The sequence below is a fragment of the Mytilus californianus genome, unplaced genomic scaffold, assembly GCF_021869535.1.
Source record: "Mytilus californianus isolate M0D057914Y unplaced genomic scaffold, xbMytCali1.0.p SCAF_10, whole genome shotgun sequence".
Taxonomy (NCBI): Eukaryota; Metazoa; Mollusca; class Bivalvia; order Mytilida; family Mytilidae; genus Mytilus; species Mytilus californianus.
In genome coordinates this window covers 18,747,381-18,760,485 of record NW_026262582.1, presented here as the reverse complement: position 1 = coordinate 18,760,485, position 13,105 = coordinate 18,747,381, and the positions used below count along the sequence as shown (strand labels likewise).

Here is a 13,105-nt window from a genome sequence, read left to right as displayed (position 1 = left end):
ATCAGGTATCGTAGCCATTATTCGGGACGTCACATTAGTTAAATAAGAGAAAAGCAAAAACGTTTGATATATAACTGAAATTTGACCAATGAAGAACAACATCACGCGTAACACACGCTGATTATAAAAAAAAACTACCTTTAGGAAATTTTTTTTTCTTTCTTAGTCTTCCACTGCTGGTCGTTTCTAAACAGTTGATTTATTCAATATGCAAATATGTGAAACTTTTATTTATAAAAATTACAGAACAAATCAAAACCATCACCTTTCAAATATTTATAATAATTTCGACATACAAAATTTATAGTCATTAAAAAAAAAAGTCAACGTATATCCAACCTATATAAATGAAAGTTATCTTTTAAACGTATTATGAAACCTTATAGCTATTCCAGTTAAATAAATGAATAAATGAGCTGCGTCGGATAGAAATTGACATTATGCACGTGTACGTATAAATGTAAAATTTGTAAGACTTTGATTGAGTTTGGAACATTCAAAAACGATATAAAAGACAAATTTGGGTCTGTTTTTTATGGTTCTTATATCAACTCAATATTCAAACAGTTACAGACTTTGCATATAAATTTTGTTGACCCGAAATAATTTAAGAGATGTATTGATATTCATTTGCATAACGTCTATTTCTATCCGAATCAGCTTAAATATTAGGTATATATCAACAAGTCAGCAATCAAACATAACAAAACATTAAAAAGACATGTACAGTTCAACACATACACTTTGGCAGGTGTCTTTATAGTTTTGAATTTCATCATTCGAAAAATATAATCTACAGCTCGCTTTACCAATGTAAGATAAAATGTGTTCAGACATTGCTATAGCTTCCTACTTCATCATTAATATTTGATTTCGGAGATTCATTTGTAGACTCTGGAGAAACTTTATTTTGCATTTTTACAGCTTCAATAGCTTGCTCAGCAATCCCTTTCAGCTTTGGTTCCTTCAAAAATAGCTGCCATTTTTCTTTAATTTTTTCCTTCGTTGACTGATGCTTCAAATAAAGAGATCCTTGGATTGATTTTAATTTTTCTTTATTTTTGTTCATCATATCTTTAAAATTTATATACTGCTTTTCCTCGATTTTTAGAACAGACCTTTTCATGTCTACGCCTTTCCTACTCTTATCTGATAATACTTCTTGTTTTTCTTTTATTCGTTTTGTAGCGAGATCTGCAATTTTTTGCATTATTTCAGCAATATGTTCATCTTCTGTACTACGCAAATCAGTATTTGCGGTAATATGAACTAGTGTAGAAAACCTATGGTATAGCATACACAAGAACTGTATTAAAAGAAGAATACCAAATACAGCACTGAATAATATTGCTATGGGAACTACCGAAATATCTTTACCCCCACATGAAAATCCGGCAGTTAAAGAGTTCTTGAATGCATTAACTTGTGTTAATCCAAACATAACTGTCACGAGAATTGCATTCAAAAGATAAACAAACAAGCAAACGGAGTTACGTAAGTCAACTAATTCTCCTGCAAGTCTCTTTTCTCGTTCTTGTATGTACGGTTCCTTTTTATCAAATGGTTGTAAATATTTCCTTATCAGTTTCTTCCAAAATTTGGACTCATCTTTATTGATATTCTGCAAACTTTTATCGACACTCAAACAATACATTTCTTCAAGGTTTGTCCGCTTAGCACTTTTATCAATTTTTGATTTCTTCTTTCCATTCATGATAGTGTCTTTCTCCGCTTTTCCAGTGCCGATTTCATCCTTGTCTGTATCAACATCAGTGCTAACTCTGACTGTTGTTTCGTCAGTTTTTAAATTTTCTTGCATTTCATTATTTACACTGGAGGTTTTATTGGTAGCTGCACTTTCTGGTCCTATATGCAAATTAATAAAAAAAAGGAGATAAGGTAAACATTTGTTGGCAAATTTATTTAAGTGATGTCAAAACCAGAAAAAAAGATAGCTTTGACAACACACATTACAGTGATCCACTGTAACATACATAAATATGCAATAATCTTCATTTAAACCTTAGGGACGTCTGGTTATTGTCCGATGAGCGATGAGACGAATATATATGTTCTCTTATGAATTCTTGGTTCATATGCTTATTCAATGGTATCACCAGCCCAGTAGCCATTACTTTGGTACTGGCATGCAAATACGGATATTGCTTTGAATTAAATTTCCTGTTATCAAATTTTAGAAATCATTTTAAATTAAGGAATGTGTCTCCTTCATGCAAAGTACTGATTCCTTGTCCGATTTTAGCTATAATTTAGGTCCTTTTGGTTGATCAGATCAACTTTTGTATTAGGTTTTGGATTTTCAAATATTTATTATACTGTAAGTTGCAAACCCTCTTTCCATAACGTTATGGAATAAAACGCAAGCCATTAACACACTGTTTATAAAACTTTAAATCTTTCGAAATACGTTTTACTTCAGGAAAAGATTACCTTTAAGTTAGCTGTATTTGGTAAAATCTTTCGGATTTTTTTAGTCCTCAAAACTTCACACTTTATTTGGACTTTTCATTTTGGTTTATTCGAGCGTCACCGATGAGGCTTTTGTAAACAAAACGCGAGAGTGTCGTATAAAATTTTATTGCTGGTATCTTGGTTAGGTTTATCACCAGGAAGACAAAAACTGTATGCAGATGCTTTTTGAAAGCTACGTAACAATAGAAAGTTCACGATGAAAAACATGAAAAATGAAATTCTTTCTGTAGTCGTAACGTTTAGTTTTCAACCGACGAACACAAGTCTATTGAATTTACAATGTTTTTTTTTTACTCTTAAGATGGATCATCACTAAATATTTCCTCAGATATAATTTACTTATACCTTTCCAAAATGTAGATTTTACAGTGCTTTTAATAAAAAGAAGACAACAAGTATGGGTCACCGTGCTATTTTTCAAGCTACAAGTTGCGTAAAATTAACCATATTTGCATATATTATTCATGAAAAAACCTATTTTTTGTCAATAGAAAGAAATATATCAGATAGAATTTTGAAAAAAAATATGAGAATATTAGTTTTATAATATGCTTTTAGAGAATAAAAAGAACAAATGGTTTCACCGTACTTATTCTCTTCCTACAAGCAATGGAAATTTCATTAACATTTTCTTTTTTAAAAAATGTTATAAAAGTAATGTCCCTTTATATTGCTGAATTGAACAAAGAAGAATTTTGGAATTTTTTAAAACAGTTCATATAATGCACATGACGCAATAAATCACAATTTTTTTTTTATTCAAATAAACAGTCTTACAACTAAATTTTTATTCTGTTTCAAAATTTTACAGTTTTAAGGAAAGAACTTGACCGATTTTGAACTGCTATCTTACAATCCAAAATGGCGGTATACACTTAATCTACCTTACGAAATAGGAAATCAAATTTGTACTGCGCAATTAAATTGAAAGGAACTGAAAAAATTACAAATTTTAGTATTAATAGTTATAACCTGTGTTCGTATCTTTTGTATACATACTAGTAGTCATTGTTCCCTGGTAAGACAACAGACACTATCATCTAGAAAATTTGCTTATTTGACATATTTTTTAATGATATATGACAATTTAGTTTAATTGTCTGATACTGCGCAAACATACCACTGTTTTCTGTGTCCTCATCTTTATGTACAATACGTTTCATTTCTTTGACCAAGTTCGAATACAAAAATTCATCTTTGGTGTAATCATTCGAAGGACAGAATAAGCAACTGCAAAATAGAGAGTATGCCACATATTCATGATATTTAGATATATTTGGAATAAATGAATGATACACACTGAAACATAATCAGCTAAGTGTAATAACCTTTCACATCGATTATCTTTGTCCTCTTAATGATAACCGACATAGTAATAACTATCGCATTGTTCCAATTGTCGAATGTTTATTTTAACTGGCTTATTTGGGTAAAAATCTCCCATTATTAGCACTGAAGTATTTCGTATTTTCCTACCATGTCCCTTACTTTGAAATATAGCCGTTTGGCTACACCGGGTTTATGACGCTTTGCATCTCATACATGTATTTTAATGACAGTCATTTCGATGAATTTCTGAATTAGCTTTCCTAGTTGGTACATTTACTATTCACAGACGCCATCACGATTTGGTTGACCGTTATGGAACATCTATATCACATATGAACACTAATAACCTACACATGTCGTAACCACTATCCCGTATTTTAACTCGATTGCGACATAACAGAATTATAGAACATAATCAACGAATTATCACTTGCTACGATTTATTCGATGTGTATCACTACTGGACCTGGCATCTACCATTTCTGAAGTACCATAACCTTTGTTTTCATTTGTAGTAGTCTTTGCTGCTTCTGCTTCATATAAAGTGTTGCATTTAATATTAATTTAAAATCACATGTAAGTGTCGTTTATAATGATGACAGTCTTGCCAATCATTTGCTATGAGAACGTTTTTTTCGCGGTACAGTTTAGGATAAGAGAATTACTTTTGTCAATGGTTTAATAATTTGGTGTTGTCAAAGGGTAAAATACGAGACATTTCCAACCCCTTTTCAACGGCTTTGTTTTAATGAAGAATTGTTACCAGAGTAACTCGATAGGTTTACATATAGCTAGTTGAGCAGGAAACTTGTACCCTATCGGAACACCAGATTTCACTACCGATATTAGTTGGGTTCGTTTTGCTCAATTCTTAAGTCTCTGTATAGCGTTATACAATCATGTTATTGGACTCCGATTTATTTTCTAACCTTTTTATTTTTGAAATAGATTTGTCTTTACGGTCGGGTGGGGCTTTAATATAAAAGATCCTAGTATAAACAATATTGAATATATAATGACTTTAACTTAGGCTTAACAAAATATTTGGTTCCGATGATTTGGAACTAATGGAAGCAGAGACTAATTTCATTGACAAAAATATGAATAAATATATAACCTGACAAACTTTCCCAGTGAGCAGAAATATCCAGTTTCCTCTTTTTCAGGCTTTTGCCTTGGGTTTTCTTTGTCTACAGACTCTGTTTTTGTTTCTCTTGTACCCCATGATGTGACATGAAGATTTCCAAGTGAATATAAAAACATCAACATTGACATTGAAGGTATGGCCAGAAAATATAACAGTCCAGGTATAAGGCAGAGAAATTCCTACAACGAAGTTTTAATGTAAATAGATTTATGAAGCTGCTGACAAATACTGTAATATAGATTTATGTGTAAAAGTTCATTTTTAAAAAGGCGAACACATTTTTTTATGATAAACAACATTCACTAATTAATCACAATCTGAAATCTAATACGGATTTAGTTTTATTTTCCTTTTTTGAGACGACTTCGGTGGTTTATAAAAGCTTACATATACGTCAGTTTGTGTGTGGCATATAGTTGTCTAATTGGCGATCCTTCCACATCTTCTAATTTTAAAAACAAAGTAAGATTCAATTTTGAAGATCTTACCACACTTTTCCACTTAAAAAGCCTTTTTGTAAATGTTCTCATGATGCATATTTAGTAAGATTTGAATAGAGTTAACAAGCCGGTATGTGCAAATGCATTTTATTTGAATATGCAGATATTTTTATACCTTTCGAGGTTTTGTTATGTTTCTGTGATCATGTTGTCTTATCATGTATGATTTATATGTAATCATTTACATACAACTCAATCATCCGAGTAGTTGAACAGTAAAGGATCATACAAGTAGAAATAGATAATCGTGCATTCAATAAGTTACCTTTTTTATTTTTCTTTATTTTTAATATGAACAGAAATTTGATGTATCATATTACAGCAGCAAAGTAATACTAGTTTCAGGCATATAAACTAAATAATATATAGATATAGGAAGATGTGGTATGAGTGCCAATGAGACAACTCTCCATCAAAGTTACAATTTATAAAAGTAAACCATTATAGGCCAAGGTACAGCCTTCAACACGGAGCATTGGCTCACACCGAACAGCAAGCTATAAAGGGATATGTTTGAATGCAATTGCAACGGCTGCTTTGCCAATCTAACCCTTTCGATATCAATTTGATTATGACTTTGAAGAAAAACTTTGGAAATGAAAGAAATTCAAATGTATTCTGTATATCTATTACACATTAAACATTAACATTCTAGGTATTGAATATATAATGTTACCGTTATGTTGTTTGTACCTTCTGCAGACTGATGTTTAATTGATTCAGTTTTTAAATTATCTCCGGGTGTCAAAATGTAGTTCAAATAATGATCAACTAAGATTTTAAATCACAAAAATTGTGGAGTAAACGTCAATGAAAAGAAAACCTAAAAAACTTTCCGATGTTCAGGCGTGATGAAACGACTACTTACAATACAAATCGCTCTTACTAAATTTTTTACAACCCATGTGATAAGCATATTGGAATGCAATGAATCAGCCAGTGATTTTAAATGACCAATGGAAGAGCGCGACCAGTTGACCATTCTTAGGCACCCCTGTCCATCATTGAGGATTAATAAATGTACACTATACCTACTTAACATGATATGATAGATATAAGAAGATGTGGTATGAGTGCCAATGAGACAACTCTCCATCCAAGTCAAAATTTATAAAAGTAAACCATTATAGGTCAAAGTACGGTCTTCAACACGGAGCCTTGTCTCACACCAAACAGTAAGCTATAAAGGGCCCCAAAAATTACTAGTGTAAAACCATTCAAACGGGAATGCTTCTTTAAGTGAATTTGTGAATTTGATTTTGCGTTGTTGTTAGTCTGCGAAATCTCCATTTGATTAAACTTTTTATAAGCTTTGCTGATTGCCAGAAATTTAAAAAAAATATACTTGATATTCTTTAAGATACATTTGTTTTTATATATTTTCAGTTATACCCTTAACTATACTCTTATGCTCTGTAAAAGTTAATAAATGCCCATCTTGGTAACACATATCTAAAGTATTCATCAATGCATTACCTTCGGATGCAGACAAGCGGATATTACAAAAACTCCAGCCACAAATATTATGAAAATTGTGGTCGTTGAACACAATCCCTCCAGTATGGCGTCTCGTACAACTCCGATCATAACAACAACCATTACAATAACGTATATGCAAGACAAAATAGCTGCCATTTGCAGCTGAAAAATAAAATGGTGATATACAGATGTTCTGTTCTTTAATCAGCTCTGGGATAAAGAAGGACAAAAGTGCATTGAGAATGTAAATTAACCAAGTTGATATTCATTTAACAATTTTTAATAAGCTTGTTTTTTTTTTATCTGTCAACAGGACAAAAAAGATCTATATAAATATCATTTCCAGGAGAAAAAAAGTCATACTTAATAAAACTGTACTCTTTATTATATATGTTATAACTGTGATTGTTATATATCAAGTTCCATATTGAATATATGTATACATCAAGTTTCATATTGAATATATGTATACATCAATTGTTTCATGAACATACCTGTCGTTGGGTGGATGCATACAAACACATCAATATAAACACTATAACAGGAAGTAGGTTCAATATCAGTGCCAACCATGGTGGTATGGTTTCAAATCCAACAATTAAGGCTCCCAAGATAATCATGAATACAGTCCCTGGTGTTAGAATTGTTGACACAAACAAAAGGACTTGATAGACAATGTATAGAAAAGATATATTCTCGTTGCTCTCTGTAACATTTTGCCAGTCCTGAATGATTTCTAAAATGTTAGCCATGGTTGATGGTGTCCAACGTCTACGTTGATTGAAGAACTCATTAAAAGTTTCGGGAGCAAATGTGTATGAATCAGATTCTGCACAATATTCAATTTTCCATCCTTTTTGAAGTAGCAGTGTGCACAGCCATCGGTCCTCACCTGTCAATGATTTTCTTCTATTAAGTTTCATATAATAATGTTTCACATTATTCCTGACCAGTTTTAGTTAAAATATTTGTACAAAAAGTATATATTTCAGTATTTCTTATGCATTAAAATTAATTTGTTCCTCAGTATGATATCAACTTGTGGGACATCTTGAGATGTACGACATTTTTGAAAATCTTGTTTAGATCCGCCCACCCCAAAATGTAAAAGTACAAACGTTTCATGAGAACAGCTAACGAAAGGGCTTTCACAAAATTGCGTCAACTCATCAAAGATACAAGATTTGGTACGCCAGATACACGTGGTCCATAAAACACTCATCATTGGCGTTCGGGTCAAAACTGTAAGAAGGCCAAATCAAGTAGGAAGTTGAAGAGCATTTATAACCAAAACTCGAAACCGTTGTCGTTCCTTATACGACAAAGGCAATAACATTAACGGTTCCAATTTTTTCTGTACCTGATGTGCATTTCGATAATAAATGTTCCTTCAGTGATGCTCGAGGCCGAACTATTCAAAACTCTTAAACATGTTTACACATGAAGAGCTCATAAACCAAAACGGACAAAACGTATACCCAAAACCGCACAAGGAATCAGAGCTTTGCTTGAGGGAAATATGTTCCTTAATTAAAAATAATTTATAAACTTTTATAACAGCAAAATTTGTTAGTACAATATCGTTTTTTCATTCCGGCATTGGCTACTGCGCTGGTGATACTCTTGGGACTTACAGTTCACCAGCAGATGTATCGACCTAGGAGTAGTAATTACATTAACTGTACTTATTTTACTACGCTAGGTGCGCATTACGACACTGAATGTCTCTTCGTTGGTGCCCAAGGCCGAAATATTTGAAAATCAAACACATATTCAAAAGATTAATCTGTTCTTTTTGATAGAATACCTTAAGGATTTAAACAGTTCAACATTTAATAAACAGTATTTTTACAGAAGATGAATTTATCGATGACATTTCATGCCAACACAAAAGAGTTTATTACTGGACTGGTAATACATTCATGGACGAAAGATTCTTTGTATTAATACGCGTACATAAAAAATGAAAACAACACATTTAATAATTTCATGCGTCCGAAGCGCTTTTCTAGATTTACCTTCATCAGGAACGCTCAAAGCCAAACATTTGAAATCCGGGGGATGTATAAGTACCGAAACAGTTGAAGAGCTATATGACAAAAATACATAAAACAAATAGCCAAATTCATCTAAGGTCAACTTTGCCTGAGGGAGTTGAAACCTTAATTCTTTATAATTTCAAAATAGCAAAGGAACAACGCTCTAGTTGCTATTGTGCATTTAAAGGTCACAGTTTGACCTTCAACTTAAGGGGGAAACTCTAGCAACTTGTTTTGAATGATAAAACATTTACTTTAAGTATATCATGACACAACTTCTGAATTCAGTTTAAATTAGTTAAACTTTTGTTATACCAGAGGCAGTTCGAATTTATTTGTATCAGCGAAAATGTTCCACCCGACATTAGTGCGCATAAAAATAACTTTGGTTCACTTAATACCTTGATCATATTGCAAACAATGCCTTGCCTCTTCTGCAATTGTAGTATATGTTTCAAGGACATCATGATTTAATATTGCAGATCCACGGAACAAACTGAAACATCCTGGACTACATAATACACAGCCAATAACGTGTTCAGTTGCTTTTTGTAGCCAATGACTAATAGCATATTCAAACTGTTGATACCATACCATCGGACCTATAATATAATGAATAAGTTACAATAAGTATGCTTTCGGTAACTGATTGATTTAAGTCGAGTTGAAAAAAATATCATCCATATTTAAGAAAAGAACGAGTTAACAATTAATGTTATAGGAAGACTTGAAAGTGGATAGCCAGGAATACATATAACCAAATGGGAAATGGTTTTTTTTTCACTCTACTACCCTGAGGTACCCTCAAGTAATACCTTTTAAAATTCGTCTGCTGCCTCTTAACATTTCACCTTTTTTTCTGTAAATTGTGTTTCTGGCAAATAAGTTTTTTGGTCCATCCAATATTTAACTGAAATACTCATATATTAGATAATTTATTTTCTGTTATTAACATCTATACTACAAAAATAACGAAGTCCAATTTGTTAGACGGCATGACGTAAAAACAACGAATCAAAGAATTAAACTTCATATATAACTAATATGGGACAATGGTGTTGTTTAAAAATTGCACCATTCAAGGCCGTTTTGTTTTCCACATAATTATTATTACCAATAATTAACATGTTCCAGGTCGAATCCGATACTGATACTAATAGTATATGTTACATGTAATTTCAGGTTACCTGTTACCTTCTGTAAATCTATCCTCTATCAGGAGAACCCGGAATTCCTCAGAAGTTGTTTTATATCTATGTTACACTATAGTACACCATTTATGAATATAAAGATAAGGAGATGTGGTATGATTGCCAATGAGACAACTATCAACCAAAGTGCAAATGAAGTGGATGTAAGCAATTATAGGCAAACGTACGGCCTTCAATAATGAGAAAAACCAATATCATATGGTTGGCTATAAAAGCTCCGACATGAAAAGTATGAAACAATGCAATTGAGAAAACTAACGGCCTAATTTATAACAAAACAATTTGCAAAAAAACAAATATGACAGAAATGAGCCAACGACAACCGCTGAACTACATGTTCTGGACTTGGGACAGGCACATACAGAATGTGGCGGGGTTAAACATGTTTGTGAGCGCTCCACTCTCCCCCAACCTGGGACAGTTGTGTAACCGTACAACATAAGAACAAACTATAAAAATCAGTTGAAAAAGGCTTAACTCATCAGATGGATACGAATAGAAAAACATCTATCATGAACACAGAGTGGACGTGGACGGGTACTTATACATCCCAAAAACAAAAAGACACTAAGCACAGATCTGAGAGTACTCGCAGTTACTGACAGCTAGTTCAAAACCAATAACAACTAATTTAAAAAATCATGTATCTAAGACTAAAACAAGTTTGTTTTCTTCCACCTCAATACCACTATCAATTTTGGTTGATAAGTTAAAAAATTAAATTTAGTTTATATTTAGTGTGTTGTAGTAAGAAAACAAGGACGGGTTCAAACAGAAATATTTTGAAAGCAGAGAAAACGGTGAACCTTATAATCAGTATGACTTTATCAGATGACTATACAAATACTCAAAATCCAGGCTAAATATAAGGCGTTGGTACTTTAATTCAGTCACGGACCCGCGAATTCACACGAGTGTTCTAGTTATCTATATGATTGAGTATCAGTTAGCTCCATCATTGAAGATAGTAAACATTAAAGTATCAGTTTCCGAAATATTGCAATTGTTTGATTCACGTTAACTATGTCTACTTATGAAACAGGTCGATATGCTAGACCACCAGAACCTCTACAAGATCGTTTGTGTATTTTTTGTGATAATGGTCAAATTGAAGATGAGAAGCACTTTCTTTTTAATTGTTGTTTTTACTCTGATATCAGACATGAATTATATGCCAAAGCCTGTCTTTTAAATGTTGATTTAGATTAATTATGCGATATTGAAAAACTCCGTTATCTTATGTGTAATGAGAATATGGTTCCTCTTTCTATCTTATCAATTCATGTATAATAACAACTGTATCAATATATTTTTTTGACGATTTTAAGTGCAAGATAAAACATATTTTAACAAGGTATCAACATATGCTTTTAAAGTTGACCGCAGAGTGACATTTTATAGTTTGTTTAAATGATAACCCTTATCGAGGTTTCAATTTGCCGTTTTTAGTGATCAACTTCTCATTTGCTGCTGAAGATGCCATATCGTATGGTGTTTACATGTCGCTCGAGATATAGATCTTGTTGATTGATATAGTTGTATGCAGCATCCGATTTTTCACGAGTTGCTTCATCAATTTTTTAAGCTCGTTTGATTAGAATTAGCTTATTAAACTCTTTGATAGAAATTTAAGCCAATTTGAGGGTGGATAGAGAAAGTAGAGAAAAACGACTGGAACATAGTGATATTCATGGTCCTCTATTTCACAGATAGTCGTAACACTTTCAAAGGTATGACTTCAACTTTACAAATAGAGTTTTGGTTTGATAGATTCCTTGAAATGCGCAAAACATATATCTATAAGTAAACTATTTAAAGCACTAGGAAATACAAATGTTACAATCAGTACTAAGCACACATAGCAACTAAAATAATTGTAAACGACTCTTCGTACTATCAGCCCATATGCAACCTAGTTCAAGGTCTTATTTCAATAAACAAAAATAAAAATCTAAAAAAAATCATTTTCGGATAGTTATGTCACAGATGATTACGGTTGCGGTCCGTAAATGAGGAGGTATAAAGTTTTGTATGGTACATCTATTCAATGTACTACATAACGTAACGGATTTTATTTTTTAAGAAATACCAGTTATCCTATTTAAGAAAATCAATACCTTTGGGCTACACAAGGAAACAGCATATAGTGACAAAAACTAGAATGACATCAATTAACACATATACTCTACTACAAATTATACTTTAGTACATTCATATTGCTTAAAAGAAAAATTAGTTCGATATTAAGTTCGTTATTAAGGTTCATACGTTAACAAATGTCTTTTAATAACATGGTATAAATGGTAGAAATCATTGGTGTATGATGCACGATACTGTGATAAAAACACTAAGGATATGCTGAATGTTGTCGTTAAACTATAGACAAGAAAGTTTTTACTTTATAATGAAGATTTTATAATAAAAAAGACTTACCCTTTCCAATGGGGTGAATTCTGCCACATGCTGCCCCTACTTTATCGTTCTTTTCCAATCGTCTCATTAAACTAAGTACAGCGTCTGGCTGGAAGTCAACATCGCCATCAAGAGCTAATAAGAATGTATTTTCAGCTGCTTCTTGGATTCCTTCATTACCATGCTCTTTCAGCATTTTCCATTTCAAAATGTACATCATATACATCACCTGAAACAAATTGTATATCGTCCTGGTATTATTACTTACAATATAAATATAACTTGCAGTATATTTAACATTTATCATATTTTCCCAGTAATAATTGGCTAAAATGATTCGTTCCAAGTTGGAGGGTATATCTTGAAATGTTATCTTTTTAATACGCTTTAATACTTTCTATTTCAATCTGAGAAAAAAAAAAACAAATGATTCCTTCTAGATGTTTTTCAGTTTCGCATGTTTAACTGTTGTTACAATTCCTGGCAAAAAGTTGT

The 13,105-nt window shown here is 32.1% G+C and overlaps 1 protein-coding gene across 1 annotated transcript in view; it reads right to left on the bottom strand.

Moving 5' to 3' along the window:
• Window positions 1-215: 215 nt before the first annotated feature.
• LOC127717732 (chitin synthase chs-2-like) overlaps window positions 216-13,105 on the bottom strand; it is a 35,298-nt gene continuing 22,408 nt past the window's right edge. Inside the window, exons 10-16 of the mRNA XM_052223498.1 lie at window positions 12,632-12,839; window positions 9,389-9,589; window positions 7,443-7,840; window positions 6,946-7,110; window positions 4,940-5,148; window positions 3,614-3,723; window positions 216-1,866 (exon numbers count right to left, since the gene is read on the bottom strand). Of these exons, the coding sequence (XP_052079458.1) occupies window positions 830-1,866; window positions 3,614-3,723; window positions 4,940-5,148; window positions 6,946-7,110; window positions 7,443-7,840; window positions 9,389-9,589; window positions 12,632-12,839 (2,328 nt within the window). The 3' untranslated portion in view covers window positions 216-829. The remainder of the gene's footprint in view (window positions 1,867-3,613; window positions 3,724-4,939; window positions 5,149-6,945; window positions 7,111-7,442; window positions 7,841-9,388; window positions 9,590-12,631; window positions 12,840-13,105) is intronic.